The sequence below is a fragment of the Petromyzon marinus genome, chromosome 8 (genome assembly GCF_048934315.1).
Source record: "Petromyzon marinus isolate PM22_M1 ecotype Great Lakes invasive population chromosome 8, UKy_Petmar_22M1.pri1.0, whole genome shotgun sequence".
NCBI classification, from domain to species: Eukaryota; Metazoa; Chordata; class Hyperoartia; order Petromyzontiformes; family Petromyzontidae; genus Petromyzon; species Petromyzon marinus.
Window position 1 is genome coordinate 4,167,606 of NC_133674.1, and position 16,210 is coordinate 4,183,815.

General features: G+C 41.7%; 1 protein-coding gene across 1 annotated transcript in view; it reads right to left on the bottom strand.

The window, feature by feature from the left end:
- Positions 1–11,592: 11,592 nt before the first annotated feature.
- LOC142924094 (fructosamine-3-kinase-like) overlaps positions 11,593–16,210 on the bottom strand; it is a 78,637-nt gene continuing 74,019 nt past the window's right edge. The window contains exons 2-4 of the mRNA XM_076065526.1: positions 14,523–14,645; positions 13,510–13,667; positions 11,593–12,769 (exon numbers count right to left, since the gene is read on the bottom strand). Coding sequence (XP_075921641.1) covers positions 12,751–12,769; positions 13,510–13,667; positions 14,523–14,579 — 234 coding nt within the window. The 5' untranslated portion in view covers positions 14,580–14,645 and the 3' untranslated portion in view covers positions 11,593–12,750. The remainder of the gene's footprint in view (positions 12,770–13,509; positions 13,668–14,522; positions 14,646–16,210) is intronic.

The following is a 16,210-nucleotide window of genomic DNA, read 5'->3' on the forward strand; positions in this document are numbered from 1 at the left end:
AACAGCAATATATGAAGTGATATTCCAAGTTACGAATCTAATTGTCTTAATTTGATGGCAGACAATCCAATTACCACAATATTATGAATATTTGAGTCTAGTTTGAGGTGACAATGTAAAATTATATTTTTAAAATGGCATCTTATGAAAAAAACTATTGTAACATTTACAATATTATAGAAATAAAAGAGAAAATCATAAATTGTGTCAAGCAGATGATCATACACTGCATTACAAATTAACAATTGGGCATTGTTTAATGATTAATGTTCACCTTTTGCATGCCGTTTCTATTTGAAACTAATTTTTACATCAATAATCAGTCACATAAAACGACGATGTCAGAAATATCCACATCAATATTAATTCTACCGTCAAGAATCCAAGAATCACAATATCCACGACATTGCAGTTTGATTTTCTGATAACATATGCTAAAATTGTATATTCAAAAGTATTTGTTACAACACGTTACCTTAAGCTAAGCTAAACCCCCAAACCCCTCATGCTCATGTAGTGAGTGAGACCCCCACACCCTTGAAAGCTTCAATAATAAACCCGATTAACACGCAAACAATCCTTAAACCAGCCCTTTCAGTTTGATTTTCTAATAACATTTGCTAAAATTATATATTTAAACGTATTTGTTACAACACGTTACCATAAGCTGAGCGAAACCCCCAAACCCCTCATGCTCATGTAGTGAGTGAGACTCCCACACCCTTGAAAGCCTCAATAATAAACCCCATTAACACGCAAACAATCCTTAAACCACCCCTTTCAGGCTCACCGGTTAAATGATGTGCAGGCTGACAACTGCTGAGATTAATTTCAGTTTCATCAACAGTAGTGGAGGCTTTAATAACCACGAGGCTAAATAATCTCACGTTTATTTTAGCTGAGACAAGAAACACAGCGACCAATAAACACAGCTCTTCCAATATGAATGACACGTGGTACATGACGTCATAGACATAATGATGTCAAAGGTACCACCCACATGACTGTGACACAGACTGGAGACAACTATGTCATCAGCCAGGATCTGACCTGAACAGCAGACCCCTTCCTAATGTTAAATGTAATGTAACTCAGATTATTTCGGGCACAATTGTCCCAGTAATAAGAAAATGATGATTGTGTACATTTTATTTGTAATCTAGATGACTTAAACAGGCTCGTTATCAACGTTTTGAATGGTTACACGGTTACGGTCTAAACAATGTTAGAAACAGCATAATATGAAGTGATATTCCAAGTTACGAATCTAATTGTTTTAATTTGATGGCAGACAATCCAATTACCACAATATTATGAATATTTGAGTCTAGTTTGAGGTGACAATGTAAAATTATATTTTTAAAATGGTACCTTATGAAAAAAACTATTGTAACATTTACAATATTATAGAAATAAAAGAGAAAATCATAAATTGTGTCAAGCAGATGATCATACACTGCTACACAAATTAACAATTGGGAATTGTTTAATGATTAATGTTCACCTTTTGCATGCCGTTTCTATTTGAAACTAATTTTTACATCAATAATCAGTCACATAAAACGACAATGTCAGAAATATCCACATCAATATTAATTCTACCGTCAAGAATCCAAGAATCACAATATCCACGACATTGCAGTTTGATTTTCTGATAACATATGCTAAAATTGTATATTCAAAAGTATTTGTTACAACACGTTACCTTAAGCTAAGCTAAACCCCCAAACTCCTCATGCTCATGTAGTGAGTGAGACCCCCACACCCTTGAAAGCTTCAATAATAAACCGGATTAACACGCAAACAATCCTTAAACCACCCCTTTCAGTTTGATTTTCTGATAACATATGCTAAAATTGTATATGTAAGAGTATTTGTTACAACACGTTACCTTAAGCTAAGCTAAACCCCCAAACCCCTCATGCTCATGTAGTGAGTGAGACCCCCACACCCTTGAAAGCTTCAATAATAAACCCCATTAACACGCAAACAATCCTTAAACCACCCCTTTCAGGCTCACCGGTTAAATGATGTGCAGGCTGACAACTGCTGAGATTAATTTCAGTTTCATCAACAGTAGTGGAGGCTTTAATAACCACGAGGCTAAATAATATCACGCTTATTTTAGCTGAGACAAGAAACACAGCCACCAATAAACGCAGCTCTTCCAATATGAATGACACGTGGTGCATGACGTCATAGACATCATGATGTCAAAGGTACCACCCACATGACTGTGACATCACAGACTGGAGTCAACTACGTCATCAGCCAGGATCTGAATGTAATGCAACTCCTATTATTTAGGGCACAATTGTCCCAGAAATAAGAAAACGATGATGGTGAAAATTGTATTCATTTTCTAGATGACATAAACAAGCTAGTTAGCAAAAGTTTAAATAGATACACGCTTGCGGTCTAAACAAAATATCAGGGAATATGCGAAGCAACGAATCTAATTGTAATTTGGTGGCAGAAAATCAAATTATCACAATATCATAACCATTGTAGCCTAGTTTGTGGTGAAAATCAAATTATCACAATATCATAACCATTATAGCCTAGTTTGTGGTGAAAATCTAATTATCACAATATCATAACCATTGTAGCATAGTTTGTAGTGAAAATCAAATTATCACAATATCATAACCATTGTAGCCTTGTTTGTGGTGAAAATCTAATTATCACAATATCATAACCATTGTAATATAACCATAACCGTTGTTTCTCTTCAACGTGAATTTACCGAAAAAACGAAGAATATGAATTACTGCAGTCACGAAAGCTTTAAATCAAAATTCATTGTAGCCTAGTTTGTGGTGAAAATCTCACATAATTTTTTTTCATTTTATTTTTATAGCACTACTGTAAAATGTACAATAATATAGAAATAAACGTGAGATCCTCAGAAATTGAGTCGAGCAGACAATCATACACTACAACACATAAATCAACAGTTGCAAATTGTTTCATAATTAACTGTAACCTTCTTTGCATGCCGTTTAAATTTGAACCTATTTTTTACATCAATAATCAGTGGCATGAAACTAGAATATAATAAATATTCGCAATAATATTAATTCTACCGTCAATAATCCAAACATCACAATATCCACGACATTGGAATTCCATTTTTTTTAAATAAAATATGCCAAAAAATAACCCGTACCCATGACCCAAGCCGAAACCTACAACCCCTCACTCTTATGTACTGAGAGAGGCCTCCACTTCTTTGAAACCCTCAGCAACAGACCTCATAAATATCCATGAAATCATATTCTTTGGGTCTTTCGGTAGTCATGTAGATAAGTTGAAAGAAAATATTTTTTTAAAATAACAAAAAAACTACGACGTTTTGATCGTCATCAGGAGGAGAAAAGAGGAAAGCTGCTGAGGCAAAACAGTCTGCGACAATTCTGTAAGCAGCCAGGCACTTAAACGAAGGGCAGACCCCTTCCCAATGTTGAATGGAATGCAACTCGTATTATTTCTGGCACAATTATTCCAGAAATCAGAAAACGATGACTGTGGACATTTAATTCATATTCTAGATGCGAGTGGGGACCGGTGGCGCAGCGGTGAGCGCACTGTGTGAGAATGTGGAGATTGGTGGCGTAGTGGTTTGCACATTGTGTGAGGGGGGAGTGGTGGCACCGCGGTTAGCACACCGAGTGAGTGGGGAGCGGTGGGCACGGTGGTTAGCTATAAATGCTCCGATACGTGTGGCATTGCCTTTGTACTGTTCGCCTTTTGGCGATCTCTGGTCTGACACTGGTGGTGAGACTGGGTCATAAAGAAGGCTGTCTCTGGTGTAGGCCAATCAGTTTCAAAGACAATGCAAATATTATCAGAGCATGTTTGTTTGCATATTCACCACAAGTACCGTGTGTGGTTAATGCAGACTTGATTCATTGCAACAGGTTTCTAATTGGTTGTTTGAACATTTTAACACCACTTCCTGTTTTACTGCCAGAAAGGGTAAAACCTTTTGTTATTTTTCACACTGATTCTGGAAAAATGTCCCATGATACAGCTTGTTTGGCTGGATGGGGCTAAATGGATGTGTCATAGGCTAGAAGAGAGATGGAATGATGTGGTACAGAAGGATGTGGATGGAGCTAATTGGACTTTGATGACTTGTACCAACAGTGTCAAAATCGGCCTCTGTGGAGGAGGTTTTCATATAAAGTCTTATAACTGTTTTCACAAGATCCCTAATCTCAAGCAAAAAGCCACCAGACACGAACATGTGACACATTTCAATGTTTATTTACCCGATTGCTACTAAGCATGCATCAATTTCCAATTGCAGTCGACAGACACATTATGGTTTGATGTGGAAAATAGACTGTTGCAGAGTGTGAATACGATCTTCAAATATATATTTTTGAGAGCAGCTTACAGTCTTTTACATGATGAAGGATCATTGCCATTTATAATCCCGACCAGTAAACCATCTTAACCAATCAAATATGCTATGATTTTTGGAATACCATGAAACACTATTAAAGTGTTCATTTTTGTACATATTTTCATGAAATGTTTCCAATAGATGTTTATATAGTTTTCTTACATGCGTCATGTAGTTCACTATAATAATGGTTTTGATATCACGCCATTTACACAGGAGCGTCTCAGATAAGGGGCGTCTCAGATAAGTGCCATGCAGCACATTTCATGAGGTTATCTAAATTAATTTTTTGCAGGCTCCTTGTGCAAACCAGTCTTGTTTTCACGTCGTTAGTAAAGCAAAACTCACAAACTCATGGACTGTGTTGACCGGGGGAGGTGAAGATAATCAACAATAACCTTGCCATGGACATACTCTAAGACAACCTCTGTAAAGGACGTTCTCCCTGTGGAACTCATCATCCCTTCTGGATGCCCCGATCATTGCAGTGGTCCCCTAGAAGGCCAATAGACCCCTCTCTGAGTACCCCGACTGCTCAACATCCATGGCAATTAATGTATGGGAGATGCGAGTTGATGACCCAGGTGAAAATAAAACAAGAATATAAATGTATCATACGTAGTTTGGACAACACTCACTTTGCTATCATGTATAATCAGGTTGGGCCAAATATTTAGACAGTGCATTCATTATTCATTGTGTCAGTTTTGAAAGAATTAAGCAACATTGCAAAATAGCAAGCTCTGTCTTCATCTTCTGCCAATGCCAACATCATGCTCATGTTTGCTTTGCCAGGCCCGTTGACATGTGTGGCAAACCCAAAAGTTAAAAACGCTATTGACAACGCATGTAAAAAAAAGACTTTTCTGATTTGACCCAAAATCCGTGTTCACTTGGAAATCATTTTTGCATTATGGTGCAGTTAAAATATAGTATTCAGCTCATTAAATTAACCTTTAAACATTAACTTTAAATCAGTTTTTGAAAAATATATTTATTGCCTTAATTAATTATTTTGATGTATAGTTCCCATAATATTTATATCCCTGGTCTATAGTATTCTGCTTGTGCAGAAATGTGTAAGAGACTACTGCATGTTCTGGTGAATCCAGTCCATGAACTTGGCGACGGTGCGCTAGACACCTGGCTGGTAAGCCCGTGCACAGCCAACACCCCAGCTGGCGATTCCAGAAAGGAACCAGCGGCCGTTTGAGTCCTGGCAAACAAAGGGCCCCCCAGAGTATCCCTGCAACAGACACACACGACACCAATGTTAGAAGTTTACTGACTGACAAGGAGGCATGATGGAGCGCTGATTACAATGACCCAGTATAGGAAATGGCATGTCATGATACCAAAGAAGGCATATCAGAAGGTCCAATAAGTAGGTTTAAATGTTCAGTGCAAAGAGCAGTAGAACTGAGAGGCAGGCTTGAAATGTTGTGGGACTGGGATCCTGAATGAGGACTTTGTTGTGGAAGGCCCGTTCAGGACATGGCATTAAAACTCCGCTCTCCTCTTACTTAAAAACAAACAAATGTCACAAAGGGTGATTAATGCACTCAGCAGTGACTTATCTGTGTGCTCCAGTTTCCTTCCACATATATACACTCACTAATTGGCTGGCAACATCTGGACATATATAGAAATGCAGGGCAATTATTGGCGCAGGCTCACCTCCCTTGCAATATTCCAGCTTGGTCTTTGGCTCCTCTGCAATTCTGAGATGCAATTATCATGAACGACGCTATATAAAATGAATCGCTATATATACTTTTAAATAGCTTAGCAAATGTGCTAAATTATCAGTGACAATTTGCTTCATTCGGAAAAGCCACATAGATCAGAAGGCTGGGAATGCGTTCACGTCGTGCTGAACTGGGAGCTGTGCGAGTGACTCGAAGCGTGGCTGCCCCTGTGGTGCCCCAGCTGATGCCCGCATCGCTCGTGCCACTCTCCTGGACCACCGAGTCGTGGAACTACCCGCGGGACCCTGAGTCAATGCGACTCGTGTCACTGAGGGAGTGGCCGCAGGGCAAGTGAATGTCAGGTGCCCACAACTTGATCGGCATTATTTTATATTGGCAAGCTTTAGGCAACCCTGTGATGAATTTGTATGTTTGTCTATAGGATACATTCATCATAGTAACAGGACTTTTCTTACCAAAATTTGTTCTTAATTATCATGGGAACTCAACACGTTCGTAAATAACAATGACCTTAAAATTAAATAAAAATGGAAAAATGTAGACTTTTGGGCAATGGCCCTTTTTCATTGTACAAATGGGAGACGGACCATTGCCCGAAACGTTGCATATAATGTTGTGTCTATTGAGGCCACAACATTACTGACTAATGTGTTGAGCTTTTTAGTTAATTGTTCTTGGGCACCACTGCCAACGCAGCAACAGCATTGCCAAATAATAATGTATCATCGGGTTAACTTATTAGTACTCCATACTGCTCAGTCTGGGTCAGCGAAGCATTGAACCAGTTCAGATTTTGCTTTCCACTGATACTAGCCATGACTGGTTATCAAACTCATGTGGCTGGCTTCCACAGCAGAGCACGCTGAACAACACTGCCATTGCCGTGAATATTACATGTTTATATTATTATTATTATAACATACGATACTTGTTTCCTACCACGTGTGTTGATTTCGATTTAAAGCTTTCGTGACTGCAGGGATTAATCTTCTTGGTTTTTTCGGTAAAGTCACGTAAAAGGGAAATAATAAAAGAATAATAAAACATAATAAAATAAAATTATCACGACGTTTTGGCCACAACACAAGCAGCCGTCCTCAGGGGAAGAAACAGAGCTGTCGGAAAGACAGCGCTCCAATGAACACTGCTAAGCTTGGCAGCGTATTTTAAGCTGGATGGGAGGAGCAGAGCGCCTTGACAAAGGAGTTTACATATCAACAGAATAATTTTGCATTGAAGTAGCTATGTTAATGTGAGAGATTAGCAGGATGTTAAAGTCAGAAATTAGCATGTAACTGGGAGATTAGCATAATGTTAATGTGACGAATTAGCATGTAACTGGTCACGGAAGTGGCTATGTTAAAGTCAGAGTTTACATATCAACAGAAGAATTTAGTATACATTGAGGGAAAAAAGTATTTGATCCCCTGCTGATTTTGTACGTTTGCCCACTGACAAAGAAATTATCAGTCTATAATTTTAATGGTAGGTTTTTTTGAACAGTGAGAGACAGAATAACAACAACAAAAATCCAGAAAAACGCATGTCAAAAATGCTATAAATTGATTTGCATTTTAAGAGGGAAATAAGTATTTGACCCCCTCTCAATCAGAAAGATTTCTGGCTCCCAGGTGTCTTTTATACAGGTAACGAGCTGAGATTAGGAGCACACTCTTAAAGGGAGTGCTCCTAATCTCAACTTGTTACCTGTATAAAAGACACCTGTCCACAGATGCAATCAATCAATCAGATTCCAAACTCTCCACCATGGCCAAGACCAAAGAGCTCTCCAAGGAAGTCAGGGACAAGATTGTAGACCTACACAAGGCTGGAATGGGCTACAATACCATTGCCAAGCAGCTTGGTGAGAAGGTGACAACAGTTGGTTTGATTATTCGCAAATGGAAGAAACACAAAAGAACTGTAAATCTCCCTCGGCCTGGGGCTCCATGCAAGATCTCACCTCGTGGAGTTGCAATGATCATGAGAACCGTGAGGAATCAGCCCAGAACTACACGGGAGGATCTTGTCAATGATCTCAAGGCAGCTGGGGCCACAGTCACCAAGAAAACAACTGGTAACACACTACGCCGTGAAGGACTGAAATCCTGCAACGCCCGCAAGGTCCCCCTGCTCAAGAAAGCACATATACATGCCCGTCTGAAGTTTGCCAATGAACATCTGAATGATTCAACTCGCCGTGTTTGGAGGAGGAATGCTGCCTATGACCCCAAGAACACCATCCCCACCGTCCAACATGGAGGTGGAAACATAATGCTTTGGGGGTGTTTTTCTGCTAAGGGGACAGGACAACTTCACCGCATCAAAGGGACGATGGACAGAGCCATGTACCGTCAAATCTTGGGTGAGAACCTCCTTCTCTCAGCCAGGGCATTGAAAATGGGTTATGGATGGGTATTCCAGCATGACAATGACCCAAAACACACGGCCAAGGCAACAAAGGGGTGGCTCAAGAAGAAGCCCATTAAGGTCCTGGAGTGGCCTAGCCAGTCTCCAGACCTTAATCCCATAGAAAATCTCTGGAGGGAGCTGAAGGTTCGAGTTGCCAAAAGTCAGCCTCAAAACCTTAATGACTTGGAGAAGATCTGCAAAGTAGAGTGGGACAAAATCCCTCCTGAGATGTGTGCAAATCTGGTGGCCAACTACAAGAAACGTCTGACCTCTGTGATTGCCAACAAAGGTTTTGCCACCAAATACTAAGTCATGTTTTGCAGAGGGGTCAAATACTTTTTTCACTCATTAAAATGCAAATCAATTTATAACATTTTTGACATGCGTTTTTTCCGGATTTTGTTGTTGTTATTCTGTCTCTCACTGTTCACATAAACCTACCATTAAAATTATAGACTGATAATTTCTTTGTCAGTGGGCAAGCGTACAAAATCAGCAGGGGATCAAATACTTTTTTGCCTCACTGTATATATAAATAAATAGTGCATATTTAGTGTATCATTGAGTGCATGTTTACGTGCTCTAACCCAAAAATCTCGATTATGGACTCAAAAAACCGCTGGGAGACTTCTCACTCAGACCCGTAGCAAGACGATATCTCCCCAATATTCAAATTGTTCAAATATCCCCCGAACCAGCCCAGGATAAATTTAAAGATCATACTCGGCATTCTGAAGGTCCTCCGTGTCCTGACAATGATCACGTTGCCACGTTTACGCTTCTTACAAATATTTTTGCCCTGTTGAATCGATCACCAAACCCAAGTGACGGTAATGTTACGGTAAAAAAAACTCAGTGGGTGACCTCTGGGCACAGCATGACCTTGCAAACAGACGACCAATCGAGTTAAATAAACATGGGAAACGCACCTCGATGAACAGGCTGACTTCCCTGTGTGTTCGGACAAACTCGCAGGCAAAACGAACATGTCCCGAATGCCCACGTCCTTCAGGAACTGCATCTGGAGGTGTTGGCACACCAATTGCATCACCTAGCAAAAGAGGAAAACAGCAGGAACGACGTGAATACATCATCGCCATGCAGCAGTCTACGCCCGTCAATTTCTCACAGCGGTAGTAAGGTCCTTAGGTGTCTGGGAGCACAAGGCAGGTGCAGGTGGGTGAGTCATAATTTCCTTCCCTTACGCCAAAACTTATTTCAGGCTGTGCAAGAGATAATGACACAGGTGAATTGTCACAAAAAGCCACTTAGAAAGCTGCCATGCTGTTAATGGTTAGTAAACTGAACTCACAGACCAGAGGTCGCTAAATGGGTACACCACAGTTAGCTGATCGGCAAGTCGTGTGTGATGCAGCAAAGTGTGGCTTTCAGCCGGCTCTTCCAACACATCTGGTCAACGTGGAAAAGTAGAATATGGGACCTTCCTGGTGTGGACTAATCAGTTTCAAAGACAATGCATATATTATCAGAGCATGTTTCCATGTTCACCACAAGTACGTGTGGTTAATGCAGACAGGATTCCTTGAATAAGGATTCTGTTTGGTGTTTTAACATCTTGACACCTGTTGTATTGCCAGAAAGGGTAAACCCTATTGTTATATGGAAAAGTAGACCAAATACTCGTAAAGAGTTCGCTCTCATGAAGGTCTTTTCACCAGTGGTGGTGACCAAGCAATTGCAGAGCTGCACTTTTATATAAGTCAGGTCAGAGCCAGATACACATTGGAGGATAAACATCCCACGGTGGCTGGGCAATTGTTGTGCAATAATGTCAGGTCAAACTTACTTAGAATATTTACAGGTGCATTTTATTCATGCCGTATATATTAATGCACACATTGTGTAGTAGTATTATTATTAAACTCACCTTTAATGACGATGACCATAAACATGATTAAGAGTGTGACTATTAATGAATGTGCGACTGTACGATGTGGACGTAGCGGAGGGGCCCCCCACGGTGAGCGGTGACGCAACGCGCGCAGTGGCCCGCGTCACGTGGTTGACACCTCACGTGCACAGAGCGAGGCAGGCAGAGCCAGAGGGGGGGGGGCGGCGTTGCCTAGGCGACGCTGGCGTCCTCGCGGTCTACTCCACGGTCAAGCTGCGTGTCACTTGGTGACCCCCCCACCGCCTCTTACTGGACACCTGTGAGTGAGAGCTTGATAGCGCTTCGGATTTCTCCAGGGTCAAAACAGATTTTGATTCCCAGTACAGTGTGCACAGCACCTGTACGACGGGTCCTCGTTTAACGCGGTAGATGCGTTCCTGAAAAGTGCCGCGCTAAGCAAAAATATTTCCCCCGTAATGAATGTCCACGCGCAGTCAGAATTGGGTTACAAATAACTTGGGGGGACGCCGCCGCGTTACCGTCTCGTCTCGCTCAACCGCGCAGCTCAAGAAAGTAGTTCGGCGTCGACCGCTCACAAGTCGCCTTATGGCGGTGCGCGTTCCCTAAATGAAGGCAACCGCGTTATAGCGTGAACACGCGGGACAGACCCAGTTGTCGTGTGCGGGTCAACTCCCTGAGATAAACTTGCTGCCGACTTCATGCGTTGTATACGCCCAGTGCTCAGCCAATTGTTGTGAGCGTCGCTCCTCTGCCCTCTGTTGTTAATGGAGGGAGACTGCACCCAACTGCCAAGTATCATCCTTCGCGAGCCTCTTCAAAACGCTCATCTTGACACCGCTGCAAGCAGACATCGGCCTTGACCTCACCCCACAACAGTGCAAGTTTAACTGCTCAACATTAAAACACAACGATGGGGTCGCTTGCACCAATCGCACAACATCACAGCATTGACTCTCAACTGTTACTTGTGTAGAGGGGGTCACATGTGTCACCATAATTGTCCTAATCGTGCTGCGAAATATTTTCCTTGCCATATTACCTGTGACAAACAGAATGAGTACAACTGGTAAGTTAAATAAAACCAGAGGTGGGCAACCTGTACTTTAAAATATTATTCATAGCAGGCAATTTGAATACGACTTATAGAAACACCGATGCAGCTATACACAGGCCAGATTGTCCGGATATTCGGTTGACACTAATAGGGTTTATTTGCCAGTATTGTAGATTATTTGAATTACATTTGTTTGGGCGTCAGGGTGGTGCAGTGGTCACGCCCGTGCATGGCATCTTCTGAAGGAGTGCCTGGTTTCGCTTTCCTAATTCTGGTCCCTTTCTCTGCATGGGTTTACTCCCATAGCAAAACAACAACAAAAACATACACTGTAACTGGTACTAGCCAAACATCTGGGATTGTTTTTGTTATACTGCATTGCCCAAAATGGCATTTGGTGATAAAAAAATTTGGCAGGAATTGATGCACTAATGCAATTTGAACTCTTACATATTTTTATTTCATGACTTGCTTAGCGTTCATATTCTTGGTAAAGTCACGTAAATAAAGTCACGTAAATAGAAAACAAGAAATCAAATTCAAATTAAATAATTAAATACATAAAACAAATAAAAAATAAATTGAAAATAATAAAAGCAAAAAACCCAGGACGTTTCAATCGCAACACAAGCGGTCTTTATTTTATTGTTTTTTGTTTTCTATTTACGTGACTTTACCGAAAGAACCAAGAATATGAATTCCTGCAGTCACGAAAGTTTTAAGTCAAAATTTGCTTCGCGTTCCTTTACTTTGCCCTCCTATCTGTTTGTACTGTTGTTTGTTGTTGTAACTTTCTGACTCGCCCCGACTGGACATCTGTGAAAAAAAGAGCTTCATAGCTCATCAGATTCGTCCAGCCTAATTAAAGATTCTGATTCGGACATTAACTGACCCAGTTTTCGCGTGGAGATCACGGCCAGGATGTGGAACAAAGGGACCCCCGGTCACACTCACGTGGAATGCCTAGGGCATTGCACAGCATTTAAATGGACTAGTTTTGTGAGATTGAGTGGTGGCTTAGGGAAGGCCTTTATTCAACAATGTATATCATGGCCGATAAGAATTTGTATAGTCATACACCATAGCCCACGATTTCCTGCACCGTTCATTCACTTGAGGAGACTGCGCATGGTGGAGATGGATGACCCTCGGTATCCTGTCCCAAAGTGATTCCAGTGGTTCAGGTAGTGGAAGAGTTGCTAGAGCTTCTGGCTCTTGCCGAAGCCTTGTGACTTTGGGATGAGAGCGTGGTAGGATGAGTGAAGTGTGGTAGGATGAGTGAAGCGTGAAGCTAAAGCTCCTGGAACATCCTGTACCCAAACAACACCAAACATTCAAAATCTTACAATGCTGCTGTTCCAGTATGAACAACATAACAATGAACAACATTTTCACAAATTCAACGTAATGCAGGAAATTGAGTGGCTCGAGGTTAATTTCAATGTCAGAGCACCGAGCCAATGCCATTGAGGTCCTCCGTTCAAAATTCAGTGAGCCATCTATCAACAAACGTTCCTGCGAATTGAGGGCAGGAATGCTGTGGTCTCAACTTAGTCACCAATGGCTGCACAGTAAACATCATGTCAAATGTGTTTTTGTTCACTGAAGCATATCCCAGCTCTGAGGGTTTGAATTCCATTTGACGTGTAATGAATTATCTTCAGCTTGGATTTCTGGTAAAGCACATCAGTGGCAACTTGTCTTCCTTGTTCGACAAACTGTGTTTCTGGAACATTCAAGCATCCTCAAGTGCCGTGGATAAGTAAGAGTTTTATCGTTCCACTAGTGTTTTGTGCACCGTATCAGCTTTAACAGGATTTGCCCAAAAAGCCTTAGCAAGGAAGGATGAGTCTTTGTAAGTTAGCAAATATAGAGGGTGGAGACCTCAGCATGTAGACATCTCAACCACAACTCTACCTGGTCTCTGTTATTTATTTAATGAGCCAGCCCTTGCCACACTGAGGTTATACGAATGAACCTTGCATGCCATAGACAGGGCAGTGAACGGCAGTTGCTGCTATTGTTTTGGTTGTTTGTAGTTTTTTCTTACCCAGCGATGGCAAGCTCGTACTCCAAGTGCCCATAGAAGGAGGCTGGGTCAAAGATGACGGGCCCTTCATTAATCTCTGCAGCGTTCCCAGTCCATAGGTCACCGTGGAGCAGTGCCGGAACCACCTCTACGTCCCGGAAAAATTCCCCCAACCGAAGCTGCACACCACGCAAAAAACAACACCACTTTATTCATGATAACGTTTTTTTCGAGTTAGATCGTATAAATTTACATGCGTCGTACACCCACTCCAATTGCCATTAGGCAATTGCCAGAAGCCAGAACGCTTCTGGCAATTGCTTGATGATGCTGGTTGTAATCACCAGCGAAAGGTCGTACTCGTTTGAAAATGTTCTGCGTTTCATCTCTAACACACCAGAGTGCCGAAGCAATAACATAAATGGCACGTTCTGTTCATGTCAGAAACATTACTAATGGGCTGTGTTGGGTGGATGCGGGTGTACGACGCATTTACACTTACGCGATCTAAGCCAAAAAAAACTTTATCATGAATAATATTGGTCGCGAAAGCCTGCGTGTGAAACACGTTACCTTTAAAGTCCCCTCGAAAACCCACTGCGATCAAATGGGTTTCCCATATGGCTGTGCACATGATGAGCTACACTGCTGCATGTATTAACTCTTTCCTGTTCCGAGATGACTGCAAGTTGCGGGGTGCATCCCGTTCACCGCTGAATCTCGTGTACGTCATCGGAACGTAATAGGAAGTAAATATTAAATAACTTTATCGGTACCGAGGATCCCACAAGGCCGTGCGGGAAAGTGTGTAGCACAGTTTGGTACCAGCTATAATAGAGTGCTGTCCTGTCGCTACGGTGCTCTGCGGTGAGTACAATGTCTTTAAAAACAACGGCGCTATGCCTCTCTAAATAAAATTACCGCTGAACCGCTTGCGCGTTCCGAGATTCGGTGGTGAACGAGACCCATTCTGAAATGAGCAGTCGTCTCGGAACGGGAAAGGATTAAGGGCGAGAGTGAAACAGCTTACGAACCTGAAGCCGAGACCAGAGCTCGTGGGTTTCCCGTTCACCGTAGTCCTTCTCTATCATGTCCAGCTGAAGCTGCAGTCGCTGCCGTGAGAAGAACGTCACCCAGTCCTCCTGCCACTCATTCAGCTGGTGGCATTAATATAGTTTTATTACGGACATTTAAAAACATAAGCAAATAATACCTACTTTATTTGGCCAATCCTTGACCTAAAACAGTGATATTCACTCATTTTCGGAGGGGGGCCACTTTCGCGAATAAGACATTATCAGTGAAAGAGCCATCTCACATTTGAAACCATTGGGGGGTTTGACAGCATGATGGGGTGTTTTCACTTGTGTGTATTGTCGGGGACTGCACGTCAGAGGTCGCAGTAAAAAGGACACCAGGGACTGCCACCGGCCCGCGGGCCTTGCAATGAAGAACACGGACTTAAGATGTCACCCAGAAACGTTGAATTTTACGTACAAATGGCTGGGTAATTCTTAAGACATAATTCGACACTCATGTTATGTACCGATTATCATGCTGTAGTCTTTGAACATCTCATTTCAGCCACCAATTGATATCCTCATAAAAAAATACAACAGCATTGATCCTAACGATAGGTTCTGCGCTTAAGTCCCGCAACTCCGCTTAGCACGGTTGGCTATGTACGGTGGAAAGGAAGTTCAACATACATTCATACAAGTCTGTCAAACCCGGCTCTGAGTGTAATTGGTAATTAGCGAAAACATAACTAATTATGTGAACACTGGTTATGCAAGATCGATCTCTGAGGGAACTTCAGTGACATCTGGTGATGTCAGTTGTAACTGTGTGCCCTGTTATCAATGGTACAACTGTGTGCAATGGAAAAAAATATATGCATTTTTTAATCAGATATATTGTTTTATAAATGTGTGTACTTATGCAAAATTCGTGATCTGATCCCATCCGTGAAGGATGTCATTCCTGATTTACAGTACCCCGGGGTTTACAAATTGAGTTGTACCTGCGGTTATTGCTACATCGGTGAGACAAAGCGACATGTCTCTGACCGAATTCGCGAGCACAAATCAGATTTGAAACACGGCAAAACGAATTCTTCTGCCGTAGCTGATCACTGTTACAACGCTGTGGGGGATCACGATATATTTTTTTCCGATACCAAGGTTCTTTGCAAACCCACGGGCTTTTATCAGAGATTTGTTCATGAAGCAATTCAGATCTACAAACACAGACACAATTTCAACCGAGAGGATGGTTTCAAATTAAGCAACCATTGGAAAGATGTTCTAAATCGAACTAAACATTAAACTAATTTCAATGGTACAGTATATTTTTCGAGTAGTGGTACCCCAAACTTTCGCAGCTCTTATAAATTCCCATTTTCACACCATCAACGGGTAAAATCCCCCTCCCTCCTTTCCCCCCCCCCCTCGCCAAACTGCAAGTCCACCGGCACGTACACCACCTCTTTGATCGCACACAGGTCCGATGTCTGAGCGTGGTTGTGTTTCGCTAAATTCTCCTGTTTGATGAGTACTAGGTGCCTCGGTGAATGTATATACTCTGACTTTAACATAGCTATTTCTGTGACCAGTTACTAGCTAATCACTAAACTATTTAAATGCTAAATTCTATGCTAATTTCCTTTGTCAAGGGGCACCTCTGCGGATGTGTATACTTTAACTTAGCTATTTCAATGAGC